The 24,558-nt window shown below is 42.4% G+C and overlaps 1 protein-coding gene across 2 annotated transcripts in view; it reads left to right on the plus strand.

Moving 5' to 3' along the window:
• Window positions 1-24,558, plus strand: part of ZSWIM8 (zinc finger SWIM-type containing 8) — a 50,290-nt gene that overhangs the window by 19,211 nt on the left and 6,521 nt on the right. For both annotated transcript variants that reach the window (XM_063405855.1, XM_063405856.1), the window contains exons 4-22: window positions 2,511-2,683; window positions 4,401-4,508; window positions 7,326-7,407; window positions 8,009-8,129; window positions 8,463-8,664; window positions 9,515-9,690; window positions 12,037-13,045; window positions 13,844-13,975; window positions 14,499-14,678; window positions 15,951-16,134; window positions 16,695-16,793; window positions 17,694-17,818; window positions 19,079-19,310; window positions 19,571-19,723; window positions 20,681-20,903; window positions 21,087-21,376; window positions 22,133-22,356; window positions 22,643-23,125; window positions 23,690-23,858. In XM_063405855.1, coding sequence (XP_063261925.1) covers window positions 2,511-2,683; window positions 4,401-4,508; window positions 7,326-7,407; window positions 8,009-8,129; window positions 8,463-8,664; window positions 9,515-9,690; window positions 12,037-13,045; window positions 13,844-13,975; window positions 14,499-14,678; window positions 15,951-16,134; window positions 16,695-16,793; window positions 17,694-17,818; window positions 19,079-19,310; window positions 19,571-19,723; window positions 20,681-20,903; window positions 21,087-21,376; window positions 22,133-22,356; window positions 22,643-23,125; window positions 23,690-23,858 — 4,365 coding nt within the window. The remainder of the gene's footprint in view (window positions 1-2,510; window positions 2,684-4,400; window positions 4,509-7,325; window positions 7,408-8,008; window positions 8,130-8,462; window positions 8,665-9,514; window positions 9,691-12,036; window positions 13,046-13,843; window positions 13,976-14,498; window positions 14,679-15,950; window positions 16,135-16,694; window positions 16,794-17,693; window positions 17,819-19,078; window positions 19,311-19,570; window positions 19,724-20,680; window positions 20,904-21,086; window positions 21,377-22,132; window positions 22,357-22,642; window positions 23,126-23,689; window positions 23,859-24,558) is intronic.

Below are 24,558 nucleotides of genomic sequence, written 5' to 3' on the forward strand. Positions count from 1 at the left end.
ATTGTTCAGTGCAGCAAGATTGGTGTTGCAAAAGAATTAACTGGGCAGTGCTGCTTGAATTAGCATTGTAAGTGTCAGACCTGTTTGTCAAGCTACAGACTGATATGAAGCTTGTGACATGTTAAGCTCCTTAAATTTAGTCTCTTTTTATAAGTGTTCTTCCCTCATTACATTATCAGTTAACTGTCTTCAAATACAAAGAAGAGTGTCCTGGGAGGGCCTTGGGAAGAGCTTGTAGCTGGAATCCAGTCTTCTGTAATGCCTTTTGTATATTTCCTTTTTTGCAGTGAAACAGAATTGCTGCAATTCCAACTTGTGAAATGCTTAATTTGCTTATGTGAAAGTCAGAGCATTACTCTGAGATGCTTTTAGCGTAACAGAAGGACTAGCTGAACTATAGGGGTTGTATTAACCAATGTGGAACATAAATTAGAACTGGTAATAAGCAGTGCTGTAATTTTGTGTGAATGCTTTCTTTTTTTTGATTCTGTTCCAATTGCTAAAATAGCTGAAGAATTTGGGTGGCATTATGTATAATCAAAATAATCACTCACATCAGGGAGAGGATTTGAATTGTGGTTGAACAGGACAAATAGAAAGGTTAAACAAGGTAAGAACAAATTTGTATTGGTATGGGGATTATATTTTGAGGAGGAAATTGTGCACATTATTTTAAATGGAATAAATTTAATAGGTCATGTGCACTCCTGAACACCATCATTTTTTATGATCTCATGATATTATAATGAAAACTTAGTAGTGTGGGTTTATAATCTACTTCCTTGTCCTCATGATGGAGAACCTGTCATCTGTCCCAAGCCATATTTTTCCACTCAAGGTAGACTGTTGGACTGAAGTTTGGCCATGACTTTTGATGCCCCAGTGCTTTCTGTGCTCCATTAAAACTGAACTCCAGTTTAGCAAACAAGTTCTGAGGCTGCTACTGTAGAGGATGGCTAGCTGCTGATAGGCACCTTCAAGACTGGTAGAAGGTTCCTGGTTCTGTTGGCCTTCCCTGATCATTTGTGTCCCTGTGGATGAAAAACATCTCCAGAGGAAGCTGCATTATGAGTACAACTCATATGCACTGTACATGAGTTTATGTGGAGCTAAGCTTTGTTGAAGTCCTTTGTCTAAATTTATTTGTTTATGGTCACTGATTAATGGGGCTAGATTCATTCAAGTGTTACTCCTCAAATTTCTGCTTTCCATTGTTTTTAGTCCAAGCAAGAGGTTTTGTTTTTTTCCTGAGTTCATGATTTGTAAAAAAGGGCTAGTAACAAAATTGCAAGGAGGTGCATAATTTATGAGAAATGGGTAGCTTCTGAAGCCACAAAGTGAAAGTAAGCATTCAGATTAAGTGCTGCCTTTTGTAGTTGACTGTGAAATTGTGAAAATTGATTGACTTGGAAATAATTCTGAATAAGTCACCTGGCCCGTCCTGCACTGCTGCCAGAGTTAGCACAGAAGTTATGCCTAAAATGTGTATAAGTCTAACTTTGACCCTGTAAACAAAACCTGACACTTCTCAGGGATGACTTTATCCAGTTCCACTTTTCTCTGTTAAATAATAAGAGAAATTAATTAATTAATGTATTAAAGCTGGTATGCTGGAGTCTCTTATAACACATTATGCCTCTCTGCTAATGTTTAGTCACAGTTGGTTGGGAAGAAAAAAGTACTGGAGACTCTAGATCCATGTCCAGACTTATGTGGATGTTGTTGCCAGACATTCTGTTGCAGTGTTTAAATGGCACATACCCGTATTTCTGTGCCAGCTGGACCTTTTCCCCAAATACCCGAGGAGTAACTTTGGACTTGTGAATTTCCACAGCATTATAAATGCCAATCCAGTATTCCAATTGAAAATATGATTTGGTTTATTAAAAATCAAATTACGGAATTTCGGTAAAAACCCCCAGCGGAGTTACGGTGATGATAAACCCGGGATCGTCAAAGGGTGAACTGGGACACAGCCTCTAGCGCACTGCAGTCCCCCCAAAGTTCACAAATTGGCCCGTTTGGAGTCCAGGCTTTATACATTTTATTTTGCCCCTGGCATAAGATTTCCCCACAGTTCTTTGTTTCCTGGAACTAGTTATTCGAATTCATCGTTGTGTGTGTCTGCTGAAGGGAGTCTCCTCTGGGAGGGAGAGGTGCCAATTTTAGTCCTCCAGTGAGTGAATGAAACTGAGTTTTGTGAATGCAAAGGCGTTCTCCTCCGGACAGGGTGATGATGATGCTCTGATGGCTCTGCTGCCCACGGGAGGAGAACTGATTTCTTATCTTAATGTATCTTCCTTTCTGATGCCAATCTCATCATCTCCAGTTCTACATCTCATTGTGTCCTCCTGAGTGGTGGTTACTGGGTGGTGCCTGCCTAGGAATTTCTTAATTCCGTGTCTGGCTGGAATTTAGGTTACACTTTATATTGCATTTTACCAAACCACAATCTTAACATGTTATGATAGATAAAAACACGAATTAACCGACTGTATTTATCACAACAGGTTTCCACCTGAGCGCCACGGTGGTGCCCCCGCAGATGGTGCCCCCCAAGGGCGCGTACAACGTGGCGGTGATGTTCGACCGGTGCCGGATCACGTCGTGCAGCTGCACCTGCGGCGCCGGCGCCAAGTGGTGTGCGCACGTCGTGGCGCTCTGCCTCTTCCGCATCCACAATGTAGGCACCCTGCACCTCCCTGCCCTGCTCCAGCTCTGCTCTGCACAGCTCTGTGCAACACAGCTCTCTTTAGGGAGGTGGCTCTTGACGTTCCTTTTGGGTACAGGTTGTGCAAATGTCTGCTCGCGGTTGCGGTCTGCAGGCTGAATTGTCTGAGGCCCTCAGCTGCAGACTGTCCTTTGGTAATGTGCAGATTTCTAAGGGTAGATACCGAGTGCTTTTGGCCCCTTCCTGTTTCTCATTTAAATGCTAAAATCACTCATCATTTCTTCGTCTCTGAAAAGAGTGGAAGGTCACCAATAGTTTGTCTTTTTATTAAGAGTCTTTGTCAGTACAGGATTTGAAAGGTCACTCTCTATTGTTTGATCAGAGTGCGGAAGGAAAGTAATTGTGATCACTGTTGGCCTTTGTGTTCACCAGTTCATTTTAAGATTTACTGAGGTAACTGTCATTTTGACTTGTAGATTTCAAGCAGTCAGGTGTATGTTTTTATTTGACTGCTTTTATTCTATCTGGCCTTCCATAGAGCAAAAAGTAGGCATTTTATATCCTAACCAACTTCAGTTGAAAATATGTAGAATCAACATGAAATACACCAGTTGAGGGGTTTTTTTTGCATACAGTTAAATTTCCTCTGCTTTGGGAAGCTGAGAAACGCAGAGGATTAAATTTTGATGATTGAAAGGAGCAGAAGATTTTCTGCTGTCACAGAACATTTTACAGCTGACATGCTCATGATCAGCTCCAGATTCTTAAATAAGTTCTAATAACCTGGTGAAGCTTGTTAGTATTTTACAATGAACAAGTGTAATTGACTTAAATTTATACCCTTGTGAAATAATCAGACTATTGGTATACTTTCTGTAATTAGGACTGGAGAGCTGGCAAAAAAGTGGGTTCTGCATTGAATTCTTAGTTTGAGTTTTAAAAGGTGGATATGGAGAGTGAGGCTAGAAAACAAATTGTCATTTATATTATTTAGACTCAGAAAGTTTGGACAATGTGTAAGAGAAAAATCATTCTTTTGCCTCCAATCCATTCTCCACCTGAAAAGTGATAGTGAAAAGATTGTTGTGTTTGTATAAACTGACTTCTGACACTAGCAAATTATAAGCCATGGTGTATTGCTCTGTGTAGACAAGACAATATCAGAAGTGTCTTTATTATCAAACTGCTCTTGACTGTACAGGTTAAATTTTAAGTGGGACATTTTTGTTATGTAGAGTGAAAAAGATTAAGAAGCTAGTGGTGAGGTTTTTTTATAATCTAATTTGTTCTAAGATATGGAAAGAGATTTTAAGACTGAATTAAGAAACTCTAATGAGATAAATGTGATTCTGTGAAACAGTTCCCCACAGAGCTGGTTCATTTGCCAGAAGCTTAAGGGATAATGTCCTATTTCAGGGGTTTGTTTGTAAAATCTCTGCCAGTATTTGTGCAATTGCTAGCAACAACAGATCTTAAGCGCAGCTGTTACATCCATTTCCTTGAAAAAAACCTCTTAAAACCAGTTTTTATAAAGCTTAGCTTATTTGCATCTTATTTGCAACACACTACATAATAAAAAAAAATCAGAGAAAAAAAAATTGTCCATCAAGACCAAGCATGGATCATCATAGCATCACCATGCATCTGTATAGCAAGTGCTTGTGGCACTCATCAGTTTGGTGGACACAGCTTCATTAATGGCAGTTTGTGTCTCCTCCTCTCTCCTCAGGCATCTGCAGTGTGCTTACGAGCACCTGTTTCTGAGTCTTTGTCTCGGCTACAAAGAGACCAGTTGCAAAAATTTGCTCAGTACCTAATCAGTGAACTTCCACAACAGGTAAGTGAGGGCCATCATCTGACTGACAACTTGTTAAATTCAGTTATCTTTATTCTGAGTCAGTTTATATTATGGCTTTTGTTGCAAAATAACCAGTTATGCTATTCAGTCGTGAGCTGCTGGGAAGGCATTCAGTTCTTGCTCTTTTCAGTTTTGCTGTTGTATTATTTGACAATTGTCTATTGCCAAGTAAAAGATTAGAAGTGTCTTAAAAGGAGAAAGAAAGAGGAGAGGGGGCTGTTCATATCAGTATGAATATATACTGAGCTTGTGAAAGACCAAACACAGTAAATCAGTTCGTGATTGTTGAACACTTAGGTCAGCCCAAATCAGCTTGTTTCTTTTTTGTATGTTTGCTTAGCTAAGTGGAAAGAACTACCCAGGTAAAGTATTGTATGTGCCTTAAGTGGGCACTTTCTAATGCACCTAACTGGTAACCTTTTGACTTCCCCCAGTGTAGCTGCTTGGTGATTCATAACAATCATTCAGTGTAATAGACATGACATTTTTTTAGTCGAAGTCTGCTCTCTTATTCCTCAAATATCTGAGTTGTTCAGGGTCAGGTCATTTATATAATGTGCGTAAAATGTTTGCAACAAAAATACACAAGAACACCCAAGTGATTGTGAAATGGCTGCTTTAAAATTATAAGGGCTTGGCATCTTTTTTATGCTGGTTCAGCTAAAGAAGATTGAGAAAAACTGACCTGCATAGGTATCTGTCACATTTCAGCAGTGCATTCTTAACACATTCCTCTTAAGTAGGAGTTGGATTACTGGCACCATGTGCCTAAAATTCATATTATGGTGCTGTGCTATGATTTTCTATAACTAAAACATCCTATAAATTTCCTACAAAAATATTAATCATTCGTGAGAGGAAATAGAGGAATTATGTAATATGAAGGTGATATAAAAATATGAAAGTGATATAAAAATACTGCTTTTTTGTTGCTGAGAGATGAGCACCAGTAGTGTGTACTTCTTGCTGCATTACGTAACAGGCAAAGTTTTTTTCACTCCTCAAAATAATCTTTAGGGGAGGGCTTTGAAAGGCTAGTAGTGGTAGTAGTTGTTTCCTGAATGGCATGTGAATTGTTTCCTGTCAGATATTCTGTGTCTGCTCCTTTCTGCAAGATTTATTTCTCCTTTGGTCATGTGTACCAGCTGTGCATCAGAAACATCTGGATTAATTAATTATTACAATTTTGCCAGATAATCTGATGAATGCTGCCCAGCAGAAAAGTTAAGGGTTTATTGGGAGATATGTCTTAACCTATGTTGTGTAATTCCTTTGAAAAAGGCAGGTCACGCTCCAGATTCTTTCTACAGTCTTATTCCTGGTTTTCTAGGTTTCTGGGTGGAGATAGATACTCATATTCCTTGGGGCCCCATATTTTGACTACATGGTGTAGAATTCGTGTAGGCTGTACACATGATTCTATTTTATCCTTATTTCCAGTTTTTGAATGACGTGGTACTACAGTGTTATAATGTTGAATTGCTTTCATGTGTAAGGGAATGATGGTCTATAGGAATGCAGCTAGATGTTTTTCAGAATCTCTGTAGAAAGTGCTTTCTGTATCTATGAAAATCATGGAAAAGCAGCTGGAATCCATTACCTAGTTCTTTGCCCAAGAGCTATTTTCCCTTATGAAGCCAGTATTCCTATTCCAATTAAGCATGAATATCTTAGCAAAAAAGACTGAAGGAGAGTCACTGCAGTTCCCTGGTACTTCAGCCTTAAGGTGTGACACTGCCAAGACCTGTGAATTTTCTTAAAATATGTACTAGTGACAAAAAGGTACAAAATAGCTTTTGTACAAAAGCTGAGTCTGATTTTCTTTGTACAAAAAGATACTGAAATTTGAAACAAAATGCTGAATTTGTTTCTTTAGGTGATTGAAATGCAAAATATCCTTCTGAAGCATTTTTTTCTTCCATCTGTTTGAGATGTATCTATATTACTTGCAATTCAGGTGTACTGAATGTGCCTTTCTTTACAGTAAGATCTTTTACCTCAGCTGTTGTACAGAGAGAGGTGGGGGTTATCTGTTGCAAATCATTTAAATCCTAATTATGTGGATTAATAATTTGTCTGTTCTGTGCATACATACTAAATGCTAAATGGATCTACACTTTCAGCCCAGACTTAGTGTGGGGAAAAACTCCTTCTACTGTGCATTTTTCTTTCAAAAATAGCATATTAAGGATATACCTGCACAGGATTTTACACAGTGTGAACCTTCTCTGGTAATGCTCTGAGATGGTCCAGAAGCTGTGATTAATTAAGTGTTGAAATTGCATTGATTTACTACTGAATCCCTTTGCTAGCTGGATGGTAAATAAACTAAAGTCTGCCACAAAAATTATGTGTAGATGTATTTTATAGTTTGCTCCCCTACTCCCATTTGCTTGGGTTTTAGAGAAATTATTTAGGAACAAGAAGTAAAGATCTTTCAAAGTTCAGGAAAATGGTGATGTTGACAGCAGTGGCTTCCCTAACTCTCAAAATTAGTTGCAGTGTCATTCTCTGTAAACTCCTATTCCTCAAGAAATAAGGACCTAATAAACTGTGATGCTTTTGTTTACTTCTTAGGGTGTGACTGCAGAAAGTGAGCCTTGTGTGGCCTGTGAGAGAGGTGTGACAGCTGGTGGCCGTTGTGTGATCTTTAGCACCCTCTGTCGTCCTTTCTGAAAACGTAGCTCTGTATTCATATGCCTGAAATTGCCAGAGTGCTTCAGTCATGATATGTGGCTGGGTGTAGCAGGATAAGAAATTGAAAGTGTATATTGAAAGTTTGCTTCATGTTTTCAGATTCTTCCAACAGCTCAGCGCTTGCTGGACGAGTTGTTATCTTCTCAGTCTACTGCCATCAACACAGTGTGTGGAGCCCCAGGTGATTTTAATAGATCTTATTTCAATCTGTATCACAGACAGGAAGAGGATGATTCCATTGCTTCAGGTTTCTGAACGGATTTGTTAGCTTTAGCTTGGATTGCAGATGGAAATCAAGGAAGAGGGATGAGTATTGGCACTTACATGTATATATGGCAGAACAACAGGCACCTCAGAGTGCTTGCAGAGGAAGGGAGCATCAGGCAATGCACTTGCTAACAAAGTGTTTCACTTTTTATTTTGGTATTAAATAGAGACTCCTGGGAATGTTGATTGGAGGGGACATCTCCCAAGTTCCTGCTTAAAACTGGACTGTTTGCAACACTAGATTTGGGGTAGCTTACCTAAGTGTTGGTTACCAGAGATGTTAGAGCATTTCTACTTTAGTGCTGCATTAGCCTTCTGGTCAAGAAGCAGCTGCTAATTCAATGTTGTTAATGGTGATGGTAATGTTGTGGCAGCCTTTTAAGATAATTCTGAATAGGGTGTTCAGCAACTGGTGAAGTAATTTGGGTAGCACTGCCTGTGTTCTCTTTGGTTGGGTGCCTAGAGTAAAATACCGTCACAGCTTGCTGACTGTAAATGTGTTTTTGTTTTGTAAGATCCCACTGCTGGACCTTCTGCATCAGATCAAAGCACCTGGTACTTAGATGAATCTACTCTGAGTGACAACATAAAGAAAACTCTTCATAAATTCTGTGGACCCTCTCCTGTTGTTTTCAGGTAAGCTGTCTCCCATTGAAGGGAAAATGTGACTTTCATGTGGTCTGTAAATTCATTCACCATATAGCCTGTATGCCTTGAACTGAAGGATGCTCAGTTTCATGGTCACTCTTCTGGACTGCATTTTTGTGTGGCTTCTGCAGTGTTATTTCAGTAGAGCAGACTGTATTTGTACAATATTTTGCTTGTGTGGTGTTCTTGAGCTCATTATACATTCTGTCTTTTAGGTTACTCATGTCTGTGCCATTGAAGGGCAAATATACTTGTGGACATAAATTATACTCAAGATTTTTTATGACTGTGCTTGATTTAATTCTTCTGCTTTATGTACAGTGATGTGAATTCAATGTATCTGTCTTCCACTGAGCCACCAGCTGCTGCTGAGTGGGCTTGTCTGCTGCGTCCCCTGCGAGGAAGAGAACCTGAAGGAATCTGGAACCTGCTTTCCATTGTGCGGGAGATGTTCAAGAGACGGGATAGCAATGCAGCTCCTCTGCTGGAGATTCTGACTGACCAGTGTCTCAACTATGAGCAGGTGCTTGGAGGGAGGGGATGTTTCAAGGGAAGCAGGCAGAGCCAGTAACTGGTGCTTTGTGTCTGTACAACCCATGGCTGAATACAATTATTTTAATAGCCTATGTGTGTTGTAGGCGTGTGCTTCTCCACACTAAAAGGATGTTACAGTTTTTACTTGTCCTGATAACACTGTATTCCCCAAATGCCTCTCTTCTTCTAAAATGAATATGTAGAGTCTGATTTCTTTTGTTCAGCATATTTGATTTGATTTCTTCCCAGTCGAGGTGATTTATTTTAGTGTTGTCTGTTTCCGTTTTGTTTAAACAAAACACGTCATGTATGAGGTGTCATTTTGATAAAAACTAAATATATATATTGTATGATAGAACCTCAGATTCTTTTGTTATCTTTACAGAAGATACCCTTTGGTGGATTGAAGCAATACTTTTTTATTTTGTTAAAATAATATTAGAAGAAAAAGTTTCCTTTGACAGTTTAGGACTTTGACCCCAGTCTGTAATATAAGTTGTGGTGTTAGTTTCCTTATTGCTCCATCCCATACCTCGACTTTAGGCAAGGGAAAGGAAATGCTTCATTTATCACATTTGTTCACTTTCTCTCTCCAAGTGTGAAGGCCTCTGGGTAGTGAACATCCTTTGTTCTTTGGGCATGTGCCTTCTAACCAGAGAAATTTTGAGGCCCTTAGTTCTCACAAACCAATACTGTTTTAATGGTCATAGTTATTTTTGAGTCAAATGAAAACCTGGCATTAACTACAGATCCCATTCCCTTGGGATTATGAGATAAAGTGAGAGCAGGGGATGAGATGTTGGCCACAACACAGCTCCACTGAAGTTTTTCTTCTGCAGATAACGGGCTGGTGGTACAGCGTGCGAACGTCCGCGTCACACAGCAGCGCCAGCGGGCACACAGGGCGCAGCAACGGCCAGTCAGAGGTAGCTGCTCATGCTTGTGCGAGCATGTGCGATGAGATGGTGGTTCTTTGGAGGCTGGCTGTCCTCGACCCAACTATTAGTCCACAGAGGTGAGCTCCAGAATCAGTTCCTGTCTCTGATTTCTGTGATACTCAACCACACTAAGGAGTTTCATCCTGTAGACTTCTTGTGTTTGTATCATTACCTCAAGACCTGTTCAAACATTAGTTCTTCTAGACTGTGTGCTATGTAACATTCAAAGCACTGTAATAATTACTTTAATCACTATTGCTGCTTACTTTCAGCAACATCAAGTAGTGTGACTAATTTGTTTTCTGAGAGTCCTTTTATACATGTGGGTGTAATTCTGCATTTTAGTGTCCTCGTGGAGAACATTTCTTTGAATGATGGCACCAGCTACAAATTATTTGAAAAGGTTTCTATATTTAACCATTCAGCAGTTTAATGGAATTCTATTTAGCCCAGTCATTCACTATTGCATACTTCAAGATGAACCAGTTCTTACTTTCTGTGCTCTTAGGGAGTTTGTTCTCTGCAGTGTATTGGTAAACAGTGTCACCAGTGTCAGTGTTTTCAATTGTCTGAGAAAAAATTGTGTGGCTCCTGCAGATTTCTAAACCATATTGTGCTTTGGTAAATCACTGCCATCTTTATTTAGCACCATCTTTATTTAGCAGCAGTTGAATAGCAGAGGAGGTGCTGAGAGCTCCTGTTGAGGTACTGTGGTTGACATCATAATAGTTTGTTTAGTACATCTTGTCTACAAAGTGTGGTGTGTGAAATGTATTGGATTAGTTTAATGTGCTATAAATTCTCAGAAGTTTATCAGAACAAATGAAAATGGGTAATTTCAGAACAATTACGCATTAACAAGATTTGCTTTCTCTGAATTGTGTAACATTAATAAAATGCCCTATGAAAGGCACATCAGGGACACTAAAATGGATGCAGTTTCTGTCTTGTACAGTTTACAATATGAAGTAACTAAATATAGGAATTGAAGACAATTTAAAAACTGTAGGAAACTGGGAATGAGGCTTAAAATAAACACAAACATCAATCAAATCATATAGAAAAAGCATAAAGTATTTTGGCCATTAATAACGTATGAAGTTGTGCTATGTATATTCACATTTGAGTTATTTGATGCTGTTCAGATTTGCTCAGATCTTCTACTTGAGCTAATGAATAATGAAAATGCTCTTGCTTGATTACCTATTCTCTTGGTGTTTGAATAGTCTCCAAGGACTCTCTTCTACTTGTGCTTCCCTTACAGTGAATCATAAGGAGACTTTACTGATTCTTATCCTTATGTTACCCTTCCCAAGTAATTCCTGTTCCTTTTTCCTTCTGAAAATCTTCTCCTTGGTTAAGCCCTACCAGTATGTTTCCTGGTTAATTAATTCCTTGAGTGGACAAATATAAGTAGTCCACTTTGTTTAGTTCCTTTTGTCTAACAACACCCTTTACACTAAATTGAGTCACTTTTTATTTTGTTTTCTTCTTCTTTTACTTTTGATAGGGGTGGGATTATACATCAAAAATGTGTGGCAGAAACAGAATGGCAGTTGATTGAGACGGTGAAATTCCTAGAAATGTCTTTTTCTCTTAAGTTAGATCATTAATGATCTAAATGATCATAGACCATTTAGACTATTTTGCTCAAGCGCGTAGGCCCTATGTGAGATTTGGAGCTGAAAAAAGCAGAACTGTTTTGTTCTTCCCATAGTAATATGGAGGCACGGAATTTACTGTGTAACATGAGTCTGTGTAGTCCTGCCAACTTGCTGCTTCTTCAGAGTTATTTGAACATCAATTATTGCTGTCCCTACGGTTTGCAACAGTTTGTTCTCCTGAGGACAGCCTGCTAAAGCTTAAATTAAATTGTTGGCCTCTAGGCGCATTAGGGTAAAAGGTAAATGCCTGTGAGGGAGATTAGGTGATCCTGTCTCTCATTGTGCTTCCCTGGGTAGGCTATTTAGGTTGTATTTGTAAATGTCTTTACTGCAGTTATTCACAGGGCTGTTTCACAGCTCCTGCAAACTGTTTCATGAGTGTTTCCAAGGGCAGTTCCCCATGGTATTCACTCGTCTGAGGCTGCTGAGACTCAAATCACTAACACCTTATTTAGGGCAGAGAAGCAAACAGGGCAGACAGTGTTTTGTTTTAAACCTCCCAGTTTGTATTGTGCTTTCATGGTGGTGGTGTTCACGTTTTGTTTCTGGATCATGAACGTGTTCTAGAACCCAGTTGTTAATGCCCCTGTTTGCTTTTTTCAGCCTGTCTTCTTACTAGTGCTGTCTATAATTAGCATTAACTTTATTCAGCAGATGATGTTTCTGGCCAAAAGAAAGAAGTGTTCTGTGGGTTAAGGAGTAGTTTGTTGTGGGTGCTTTTTGTGTCTGCTTCCTAACCTGTCCCCTTTCTTCTCTTAGGCGCAGGGATCTTTGCTCACAGCTCAGACAGTGGCAGCTGAAAGTCATAGATAATGTTAAGAGGGGTCAGCACAAGAAATCACTGGAGAAGCTCTTCCAAGGTTTCAAGCCAGCTGTAGAAGCCTGTTACTTCAACTGGGAGGAAGCCTATCCCATTCCTGGGATTACATACAGCAGCACTGACAAGAAGAACTCCTTCTGCTGGGTGAAGGCCATCCAGCAGAGGAGCTGCCGGCTGCAGTGTGCAGAGAGTGCCTGTGAGGCTGGCAGGAGCCACGGCCAGGAGCCCGGGGGCCCGTGTCTGCAGCCCGGGGACAGGCTGCGGCCCTCTCCCCAGGAGCCAGCGGTTCGCCCGAAGGAACTGACGGGGAAGAGGAAAGTTGTCTCCGAAACGCCGCAGAGGGTTCTGAGACGGCTCTCGGCAGAAGGGGATAAAGCCGTCTACAAGACCGCAGTGAGCAAAGCAAAGCTGCCCGTGAGCAAGGGCTTGACCAGCAAACACAGTGGGAAACGCCGCATGAGCAGTGAGGACAGCTCTCTGGAGCCAGACTTGGCAGAGATGAGCCTGGATGACAGCAGCTTGGCACTGGGGGCAGAAGCCAGCAACACCTTTAGTTTTACAGAAAGTCCACTGAGCAGGAGCTACAGGGATGCCTTTGAGGAGGATGGTGGAGTGTACTTCTCTGAGGGACCTGAGCCCCCTGTCAGGAGCAGTTCCATGGCCAAGAAATCCTCCAAGGATCCTGTAGGGGAGTTGGGTAGTTGTGATGATGACCTGCCTTCCGCAGATGAGAACTCTGGTGGTGTGAGTCTGAAGCCAGAAGAGGTGGGAGAGAATGGTGCAGCAGGGGGAGGGGATGATGGAGAGGAGGAAGATGATTACCAGGTGTACTATCTGAATCCACAAGAGGTAGCCAAGGAAGATGATGACAAAGCTGAAGGGGGAATTGAAGAAGAGCAGGATATATTTGCTGGTATAAAGCCGCTGGAACAGGAGAACCGGATGGAGGTGAGCTGAATCTAGTTCAAAATGCTGTGTTGCAGTTTCATGTGTTGTATAAATCATGGTCTCACCACCCTCATAGCTGTCACACCTAACCTAGGGTGTTGTTAAATCAAGTGCTTAATTATAATGTTGTGATAACCAGCTGTGTGTGTCACAGGGTATCTACAAGCCTAACACAGTGGTAGCATAGGTCTGTTTCCCACAAGCTTGATTCCCTATTTCTGTGCTAACTGCAGGTGTGTCCCACTTTTAGTTAATCCCATCTCACACTCCAGGATTTACAAATGTAGACAAAACAGTGTATGCTTTTCACCTAGTCTCACTCTTGGAAATGGCAAAAATTATCTGAAATTAAAAGTGAGACTGAAACATGCTCAGCAGGAAAAATGTAAATCCAACCACATAAGCAGAAGTTCTTTAGAAAGGAGAGGTGGTCTAAATAAACTGTGTCTCATTCCTGTAATAGCCACAAAATGTGTTTAGAAGTTGCACCTGTATAACCAAGCAGTCAAATGGCAATGCATGGAAATAGTGGTAGTTTGAGGTTTAGTTTTTTTTGAGCTATTCCCTGATCTCATAGCACCTGGTGAGAGGACGAAACTTAATCATGTAAGAAAAGGCTTTCTAGGGGAGTGCTTCAAGGCATGGTGGTGAAGAACTAGGCAAGGAGGACTCCGAGAATATCTGCTGCTGAAGTTAGTCATGAACTGTGCCTGCAGTCTTTGTGACAAGTGGTTTGAGCAGGCTAATTCCAGGCCGGGGTAGTGTGGTTTGAACATAACCCTTTGTTCTCTGTTGCAGATCCTGTTTGCCTGTGCAGAGGCACTGTATGCACATGGATACAGCAATGAGGCTTGCCGCTTGACTGTAGAGCTTGCCAGGGACCTGCTGGCCAACCCTCCAGATCTCAAAGTGGAGCAGCCACCAACCAAGGTAGAGAGATGGCAGCAACCATCAGTGGTCTTGATTTTAGTGCAGCTCTGTGCAGGTGACCCTTTTCCCTGATTCCCTCCAAAACCTTAGTCTCCTATTTCATAGTGTACATCACTGGAAATGTTAGTAGTTCTGCTGTTTCAGGATAAGAGGGTTAGACAAGGAAATAAGCATAAACTTCTGGAAATTCAGTTGTAGTGACACTAGGTAGGGTTTGTGGTCCAGGAGAGTTCCCTTAGAAGGGACAGGCGTGTGACATCTGCCTGCACAGCACCAGTCCAGTAGGGGACATGTGTCTTGTCCACAGGCCAGCTCTTCCACTGTGTTGTGCTGGGGTGACATAGTGTAAGCAATGATGTTCAGTGGTAACACTGAAATTTGAGATTCCTCAGCAAAAGGAATGAAATCTAAATGTATTTTTTTCTTTCTCCTGTCTATAATTCTTGCAAAGGGTAAGAGGACAAGCTTAGAGTCATTTAGGATGTTTGGGAAAGTGTGCTGTGACAAATTCCTCCTCAAACAGGGCAAAAAGAACAAGGTGTCAACCAGCAAGCAGACGTGGATGGCAACCAACACCCTGTCTAAAGCTGCTTTCTTGCTGACGGTCTTGAGTGAGCGGCTGGAGTACCACAACCTGGCCTTCCGAATAGGAATGTTTGCACTGGAGCTGCAGAGACCACCTGCCTCTACCAAGGCTCTGGAGGTGATGAAATATCTTTAAAAGACAGTGTCCATAAATGTTTTTCTGTTGGAATGTTTGCTCACGTGGTTTAAATTTCAGCACCTGAAGTTTGTTTGTGCTTTTATGTTTTCTTAAAATGGATTGCAGTGAAACTAAATTGAGTGCACATCCCATTAGCACATATTGATCTGCTAAAAAAAAATATTAACAATATCACATCACCTGTTGTTTCACTGATAGAAAGTTCAGACCTTATGTGCCAATAGGTCTTAGATTTCACGTGAAGCTATACATCTCAAAGTATTTAAATGAGTACAAAATCTTTTATGAATCTATTATTTTGATTAGAACAGCCTACTTCTTACCTTAAATATGTTTTCATTTTGCTTTGCTAATCTTGGGAAAATGAAGTCGTTTTCAAATATCCATATTTGTCCATATTTGTATCAGTGAAATGGTTTGAAAGTTATTCTTCAGAGTGAATTGGTGTGATTGAAAATTGTTGCTTTTGTTGATACCTCATTCACAGGCAAGCAAGTATATTCACTGTGCAAGCATACTATTTTAATGACTCCTAGATTACTATGAGAATTCCTGTTTTGAAAAAGAAGTGTCCAGTGAAGACCATGTCTGCGTGATTTACATCTGCCTTGCTTTTCACTGCAGAGTTGTTCAGTCCCTTAGAGTGTGTATTGTTGCTAGTTACCCACCAGCTACAATTATTGCACTAATTCTCTCTACTTCTTATGGTCTGAAGAAGATTGTGAGATTGGCAGTCACTTGCTGCCTAAAAGAAAACTATTACTTTCATGTGTTAAGAACAGAGAGAATACCAGCACAGAGTAGTGCCTGTTCATCCTGATGGTGTGTGTGCTGCCATGCCGTGCCCATTCTCCTGCTAACCAGTCTCTGCTGTTTCAAATTGGTGTATCACTTAACGTAGCATCCTTTCTTCCTACAATTACAAGTAACCACCTTTTCCACTGGCCTGTCCAGTCAGATACTTCTGCTGATGTTCTTATGAGAACATAATTTTTTCTGTATACAGGTGAAGAGTGATCATTTGAGTAAAAAAATTGTATATAAATATGACGCAAGACTGTAATTAGATTTGGAAACCTGTTTTCATTGTGGAGAGACTAGTAAAGGTGGCTAGGCTGGTAAGCATTGCTATAGTTTAATAAACTTAATAAAAACTATTGCTGTACTGTATGTATAGGGGAAATAGTCTGCTCCCCACAGGGTACTGTGCTGTTGACAGCTTTTCTTCTGTTTCCTTGTGGATACCACCAGGTGAAGCTGGCTTATCAGGAATCTGAGATTGCAGCCCTCTTGAAGAAGATTCCCTTGGGCACCAATGAGATGAACACTATTCGAGGAAGAGCTGAAGAACTGCGAGAGGGGACATTGTGTGATTACCGTCCTGTCCTGCCTCTGATGTTGGCAAGCTTTATATTTGATGTCCTGTGCACTCCAGGTACTGACTGCATTGGCCTGAGTGTGTGCAGGGTATATTCTGAGATGCCAGGTCTTGAGGGATTTTCAAAGAGAAACTTCTGTGTAAGAATGACCCAAGTTTTGCTCTTCATGCACTATTGCTTGCACTTGCGTCTACATTGCTTTAAAGATATTTTGTTCCCCACTGGAACTTTTTTCCTTCTGCCTACATTTGAAAATAACTGCACACTTCACACATTTCAGCATTCTATGTGTGTTTGTAAAATAGTTATAAATGACTGACTTTGCTGCTTTTATGCTAGTTATATTCAGAGGAAGCTATTATAAATCTAGAATTTAAAAAAATACAATAATCTGGGATTAGAGGTCTGACTTGGCAGTATACCTGGCTTGGAGCCTTCTGAGGTTAGAGAGAGAAATGGACAAAATACCCCATAAGGTGCTGTGTCCTTGTAAATGGTATGAGGCGAGGAATAGGACCACAGGAAGCTCTGCAGGTTCAGAATGATCTCAGAAATATCTTTTGCTTTGAAGCCTTAGCTTTGAAAGATGAACACTAATTCTGTTGTCTTCTTTCAGTGGTTTCTCCTACAGGCTCTAGACCCCCAAGCCGTAATTGGAATAATGAAATGCCTGGAGACGAAGAGCTTGGTTTTGAGGCAGCTGTTGCTGCTCTTGGTAAGAGTCTTTTACGGGAAAAGTCTGCCTTCATCCATGTTCTGCATACTTTCCCATTTTGAATGGTGAGAGTTAGTAGTTCATTCCAGTTTGGTGCAGAAATAGAAGTGTTTGCAGAGTTTGACAGAACCAGATGCAGGATTCTACATGCCAGGGTTGAGGTGTCTTTGCAAAGCCGTGAAAAAATGGAAGGAGAGTACAAGACAAGAACTCAGTTTAGGTAGTAACATGAATTTTAGCTTTCTGCTTGCTCTTTTGTCATGAAATATGTATTGCCTGGTCTTCAGTGGAAATGGGCAGTTTCAGAGAACAAAAGGCAATCGTTTCTGAAGAGGTTAGACAATGGTAGTGAAAGACTAGCAGAAGTACTCCCAAGCATTATCATATAATTCAGGATCTTAGCGTAATACTGAATTCTTGCCTCATTTGTCTCAGCAACAAAGCAGTGATTATATATATATCTTATATTGACCATACTGTATGCGTGTTTTAAAGCAGTATGCAAAAAGGAATAAAATGGGTTAGACAAGGCCTGTTCCTTGTTGCCTCATCTCTGAAAGAAAGATTTTTTTATGGTGTTGGAATGCTGACTTGGAGGCATCTGCAGAAACCAAAGTTTTGTTTCAGGATAGATTTGTAGGCTTGCCTGGGCTCTTCCTGTGGCCTTTTAGTATATGGTTGTTCTGATAGTTGTGGCAGACTTAGTATTCTAGGAACAGACTGCAGCTTCTGTTTGTTCATGGCCTATTTCTGAAGTTAACAGAAAAACAGGGGGAAGAAATCTTCCTTTGTCTGTAACAGTGAGGTGAATAAAACAGTCTGAGGCATGGACAGCACTCAGGATGTAGTGTAGTCCCATGAGCTCACTTGTCTCTTCATCCTCTCTTTTATGGGCTGCAGGCATGAAAACAACTGTCAGTGAAGCAGAACATCCTCTGTTGTGTGAAGGCACACGAAGGGAGAAAGGAGATCTGGCTCTAGCCCTGATGATTACTTACAAGGATGATCAGTCTAAACTGAAGAAGGTGAGTTTCCCTTTGAAAAGGGAGAGGGAGAAGGAAGGCAAAACCATGTTTGGGTTTTGATGGATTTGATAGTTTTGCCAGTGAGTGTAAGTTGCTGTGTCATATACTAATGTTTTACAAGCCATGTTGTGGTATTTATATTCATCCACTGCTGCAAAACCGACTGTACAGAGTGATTGCCCTGGGAGAGGCACTCTTTCCATAGGTTTCTTAAGATCCAGTCAGGAGATGTGCTGTCACTGCTTTTATTGCTAAGCCCACTCCTAAGGGTTTTCAGTGCAGTCTGTGTATTGCATATCTCTGTGTACAGTCTGGAATTGCATGTGTTTTGCTGCAAGGATATTGGCTTGCAGAGCAGTATAGCTAGCAAAGCCTCTGTTTCTTCACCTCTCACCTCTTTGATATACTGGTTCAGTACACCTGTGTCTTAATTTCCTATGCAAGAGAGAGTAAAACTCTGCCTGTCTGCCCCAAAGGAAGAAAAAATATTGAAAACTGCTGAAGCTTCAGAAGGGGTTTTACTAATCTTTCATATTCAAAAATCCTCCTACACAGCAAGAACTACATTATTAGTGTCTTTTTGTCTCCTAAAAAAGAAGCCTTTTTTTGCTATACTCTTCTCTAGGGAGTATTAGGGACACTGTTATACCAATCATGTGTGCATAAATGGTCCATCAGACTTGGGGTGTTGATTAAATATGGAGAACAAACAGTAGAAGTGGACAAACCCTTAGAGTGTGGTGATGCATTGTTCTCAGTTACATAATAAATTACGACAAGAAAATGTTACTGTTGGCCAGTATAAAGCAGTTTCTCTAGTGGCTTTGCCAGTTTCTCAGTAATGTATGACAGGATTTTCTGAATGGTGAGTGTGGAGTTTTTGTGACTTAAACAACATCTGGCAGAACTGAATTTAGAATTCTCCATTCTGTCCTTCATATACCAGAATTTATTCTTTTTTTTTGTGAGTTTTGAGTGCTTTTCAAGTAAAGCCAGTGGCTGTTTCAAGTGATAATGTGATATTACTGAGTCTTTGCTTCCTCAAGCAGTGCAGACCACATGGCTCTCAACTGTGTGTTGCATTGCTCTTTGGTGCACGAAGGTGATGCATATTTTCTAGAAAATAAGCATTTTCTTTTTTTCTCTCCAACAAATGAAATCTGTTGCCCACCAGGAAGTTGATGTGGTATTTTCCCTCTTTGTGTAATGCCTGGTCTCTTATCCTTGTGCTGAGTGCCTTTTATTTCCCCCTCGTTAAAGATTTTAGACAAACTCCTGGACAGAGAGAGTCAAACTCACAAACCACAGACGCTGAGTTCCTTCTACTCATCCAGCAAACCTGCAGTTGCAAATCAAAAATCTCCTTCCAAACATGCTGCCCAGTCTGCTGCAGCTATCCAGCAGCTTCCAGGGGCTTCGGTCACTCAGCAAGCTGCTGTGAGCACTGCAGTCCAGAGCAGTCCTGAGAACTTTGTGGAGAAGAGCACACAGGGTAAGAAGTGCTTTGTAATAGCTATGCTAAAATTTTCCATCGTTACAGCCTATTTTCCAAATCTTGAGTTCAATGTTCTTGGCCTAGTGTCAGATAATCTGCTTTCTAACTGAAAGAAAATTAAGATAATCCTGCTCATAAATACCATTAATTTTATAAAAATCCTTTATCTTTTGATATTTGTATGTTTTAAATGACCATGTCTGGTTTTAGAGATACAGAAGGATGACGTTTACCTTGTCACTGTTCATTTTGTGCAGAGAGCTCTCAGAGGTCCCCCTGTGAGCCAGCTGCAGAGGCCACTCTTGTGAAACAAGAGGGAAAGGTCCCCAGCCGTCTGGCGCTTGGAAACCGAGGTGGATACAATGGGAGATGCTGGGGTTCACCTGTCAGGCAGAAGAAGAAACACACAGGTGGGAATGGACTAGCTCCTGCAGTGCTAGTGGTGCTCTGTTAGGCAGTCTGTTGGGGTGTGCCCAAGAAAGCCAGAGAGGAACTTTTTACAAGGACATGTAGTGATGTGACAAAGGAGAACAGCTTTAAAGTGAAAGAGAGATTTAGATTGGACATCAGGAAGTTGTTTATTGTGAGGGTTCTGAGGCTCTTAACAGGTTGCACAGAGAAGTGGTGGATGCCCCATCCCTGGGAGTGTTTAAGACCAGGTTGGATGGGGCTTTGAGCAACCTGTTCTATGACTCTGGGATTTTGCTTGTCAGCCTTTCCTGTACAACAGAAGCATCTGAGTGTCTCTGAGGTTTGCACACAAGATTTGCTCGATAAATTTCCTGCCCCTTTCTATATGGCAAGTTACCATGCATTTCTTGCACCAGTTACGTTCTGTGTGAGGGATTAGCTATCTGGAGCTGAATGACTGCTGACTCTGGGAGTTTAGCATGTGCTCCTGGATCCAGAAACAAATTCAGAGAAGCTGTTGCCTGTCTACACTTCTCTTGGGAAGGGTATAAGCTGCAGGCAGAGGATGTGAAGGTTGTGCAGCATATATCTGAAGGGTTTTCTTTGTATAATCTGTGGAACTTGACTTTGTATGTATATTTGTTGTTGTTATACTCTGCCACAAAGCTTGGCAGGTGGAGTGAGGGGCTGTGATGGTGTGAAAGGGGAAATAAAGATTCATTGTTTTTGAACTCTTCTGCATTTTAATCCAAGAACTGCAAAATGACTCTGATGTCTGTGGCCAAATTGATTTGATTTAATCTCTCTCAATTAACAATGAATGCCTGTCAGCCCTAAGGCAGTCACTGACACAACTGATCTTTGTTGGTCCTGCAGGTGATACAGTTCAGAGTTTACCTAACTGTGCTGTATTTAGCAACCCTGGTGACATTTCTGTGTTGGTTCTGGTGTTGTAGGCATGGCCAGCATTGACAGCAGTGCTCCTGAAACCACCTCTGACAGTTCTCCAACGCTCAGTCGGCGTCCCCTACGTGGGGGCTGGGCAACAACATCCTGGGGCAGAGGGCAGGACAGTGACAGCATCAGCAGTTCTTCAAGTGATTCGCTGGGATCTTCCTCTTCCAGTGGCAGTAGGAGAGCCAGTGGGGGAGCCCGTGCAAAGACTGTGGAAGTTGGCAGGTAATGAATAATACCAATGCACAGAGGCAGCCTCTAGGCCTGATGTCAGGGACCTGCCACGTCCTGGCATCAGGATGTACTTGATGTGCTAATTTTCTGTGTTTCTTCTGGGCCCTAAAGACAGGAGCTCCAGCTTGCAAATTTGGGGTACTTGTCTGAAAGATTCCTCTGTCTTTCTTCTAGGTATAAAGGGAGGCGGCTGGAGAGCCACGCTCCTCATGTCCCAAACCAGCCCTCAGAAGCAGCTGCTCACTTCTACTTTGAATTGGCCAAGACAGTCCTTATCAAAGCAGGTGGAAACAGCAGTACCTCTATCTTCACCCACCCTTCCTCCAGTGGTGGGCACCAGGGACCACACCGCAACCTTCACCTGTGCGCCTTTGAGATTGGGCTGTATGCACTGGGGCTGCACAACTTCGTGTCTCCCAACTGGCTCTCTCGAACTTACTCCTCCCACGTCTCTTGGATCACAGGTTACAGCAAAACCTTACTGGGAGGCTTACTTTTGGGCAGGGAGCGGGGTAGGGAGGCAAGCTTGTTCTTGAAAACAGTGATGCTGATGTGCTGTAGGAGCCATGTAGGCAGTTCACACAGCTGCAGTAGTTGCTGGTCAGCAGTGATTTACATAGTGGTGCTTACTTTGGCCTGAAAAGTTCTTGTGACCTTTTTCTTCTTGTTTTTACTGCAATATGCTTCAATCCAAAAAGCCCGCCTTTCATACAGAGACTGGTCTTTGCCTCTCCTTCAGAGGTATGCTGAAGAGACAGACATTTGTCAAGTCTGAACATGCTCTTTGGCTGTGTTCAGTTTTCACTTTCCTCATCCTTCTCATTGCAGCCATGCCTACTACCTATCCATATGGCTTCTAGAGGCCTAAAAAACACACCTTTGAAAAGTCATGTTTTCTTGACATCATGAAATAGACTGACACTCCAGTCTGGTTTGTAGGTACTAAAATCAGCTATAGCAAGTACTTTTTGCTATTTCCAGTGCATTTTAACTTGACCTACGGAGTGGTGTCCTCACTCACCACTTGTTCATTGAGGGCTCTTGTTTGTCCTGTGTTTTGGGAGAAAGAATCTAAATTTGATGTGAACCTTAAGGGAAGCAACTGGGCTGTGTCACTGCTCCTGAAGGAAGTGAAGCGTTCACCTGCTGTTAAGAGAAAGCTGACTGTAACTGTGCTGGGCGTACAGCGGTATGAGAGTCTATCTCACTCTTCCTCTTAGGGCAGGCCATGGAGATTGGTAGTGCAGCCTTGAACATCTTGGTGGAGTGTTGGGATGGACATCTAACTCCCCCTGAGGTGGCATCATTGGCAGACAGAGCTTCACGGGCCAGAGACTCCAACATGGTGCGGGCAGCTGCTGAACTGGCACTCAGCTGCCTGCCTCATGCCCATGCCCTGAACCCAAACGAGATCCAGAGGGCTCTGGTGCAGTGTAAGGAACAGGTGAGCATCACATGGTAGCTGCTAGTGGAGGCTGATTTCCAGCATCAAGGATGTGCTGCTGTTACCCGTGGGGTTGGCTCCTCAGCTACTGCCCAGCCTTAATCCCAGTTCCCTGGATTGCTTATATTTCATGAATAGCACTGGTTATTCTGCTGCATGGCATCTGGCTGGTCCCCATAGTGTTAGTTATTTTAGCGTGCCTTGTACTTCTCCCCTCTTGCAGTTTTTCCTTCTTGTGTTTCTCATTTTACAGTCTTACCTTCTTCCTTTGTTTCACTGCTCCCAGGACAACCTGATGCTGGAAAAGGCGTGCATGGCAGTAGAGGAGGCAGCCAAAGGAGGTGGTGTGTACCCCGAAGTCCTCTTTGAAGTAGCTCATCAGTGGTACTGGCTTTACGAACAGACTGTTGGTGGCACCCCAGCGCAGAGAGAAGGCGCCACTGGCTGCAGCGCCGGTGGCGCACGGGCCGCGTCCGAAGCAGCACGGGGCTTGGCAGACAGCCGGGTGACCTCAGAGCCAACCACAGTGACAGTGGCGGCCGCAGTAACTGCGGCAGCAACCGTCATGCCAGTGATCTCTGTGGGGTCGACCATGTACCAGCAGCACACGGTGGCAGGGCCAGCAATGGCGCATACACACACGCAGGGTCTGCACCCTTACACCACCCTCCAGACTCACATCCCCTGTAACCCCCAGTATATCGGACACACCATCCAGCACATGCCACGCCCAGCTGTCTTCCCTGTCCCTGGCTCGGCGTATCCGCAGGTGAGCTTTGGCTGTGCCTTGTTCATTTACTGTGACCTTGTGTGGCTGCTTCCAGGAGGAGCATGTTGGAGCGGGGAGGGCATGGGGCCTTAAGATCAAGCCTCTGCTCTCACTTGCAAATTGGTGATGCTTTGTCCCTCCAGTTCAGCATTTGCACAATAAGGAGCCTTTTGTGGCTGCATTTAAAGTCTGAAGAGAATATAAAATATAATACATTAGTAGTTTCTAATTTCTGTTACTCTGTAGTTTCTCAAAAGGCAGTGGACAGAAAGCTTTTCTTGAGAGCTTTCAGGCTAAATGGGGAGACTACACTGGGAAAACCACATAAAGGTTATTTTAACCTTGGCCTATTTTTGGAGGTCTTAAGAGTGGTTTTCTGCAAACTGGTTTAGGTTTTTAAAAGGAGGAGGAGCAAGCAGGTGTAATGCTCATGCGGTGCAAGGTTCCTCCTTTGCTTCAGACTGGACTTTTCAAGCTCTGTAGCTTGTGTGGGGACATGCTGTTTTGAATTACTTCAGAATGGTCAGGTGAAGCAGACATAACTGTTCATCCCTTGTGTTGCAGGGTGTCCATCCAGCATTCATAGGGGCGCAGTACCCGTACTCAGTCACAGCACCGTCGCTGGCAGCCACAGCCGTGTCCTTCCCTGGCGTGCCCGTCCCCTCCATGACGCAGATTGCCGTGCACCCCTATCACAGCGAGACGGGGCTGTCGCTGTCTTCCAACGTAGCGCGTAAGTTACAGCTCGGGGCTGCCTGGCTGAGGTTTCTGTAATGGCTCTGAGCTGTTCCCCAGTGAGCTCCTGTTCCTCATTGATTACAGGTGGGACGAGGGCTCTTGCACTGAAATGTTCTGGCCAAATGCGTGCCATTCTAAAGGTGTGCATGCTCAGGGGTACTGGGATTCCCAAGGGGGGCTGATACAGCTATCAGACAGAAAATGTTCAGCCAAATTTCCAGTATGAGATTATTTTATCAAGATATCAATACTAAATCATGTTTGGAGGCCTTGTGGCCTTTCTGACTCCTAACCTGTAAAAACTTTATTCCTGCTCTCCTTTGGGCAAGGTGAGCAGAGACAATCTTGAGCAGACTCATGTAATTCTGTTGGGTCAGATGAACAGAATGCAGGAAGCAGGCAGACTTCTGCTACAGAAGCACTACTAAATGTCTTTTCCTGCCTGAAAGGATTGGAGGCAGCCAGTGCCCAAACGTGAAACTATCAGAGATGACAGATGTTTTGTCACAGTCACGTCAATGGTATTTAGAATGGTTGCTCATGTGTTGTCCTAAGGCTCAAGTGATGGTGAAAACCCATCAAGTAGTGTGTAGCACTGGGACAACAGGTGTTGACTGGATTGTGGGCATGCTGTCATTGCCATGGAGTTTTGCACCAGTGGGTCGTGCTTAACCCCAGTCTGTGCTGAACCCTCA

This window comes from Prinia subflava, chromosome 9 (genome assembly GCF_021018805.1).
Source record: "Prinia subflava isolate CZ2003 ecotype Zambia chromosome 9, Cam_Psub_1.2, whole genome shotgun sequence".
Lineage (NCBI taxonomy): Eukaryota > Metazoa > Chordata > Aves > Passeriformes > Cisticolidae > Prinia > Prinia subflava.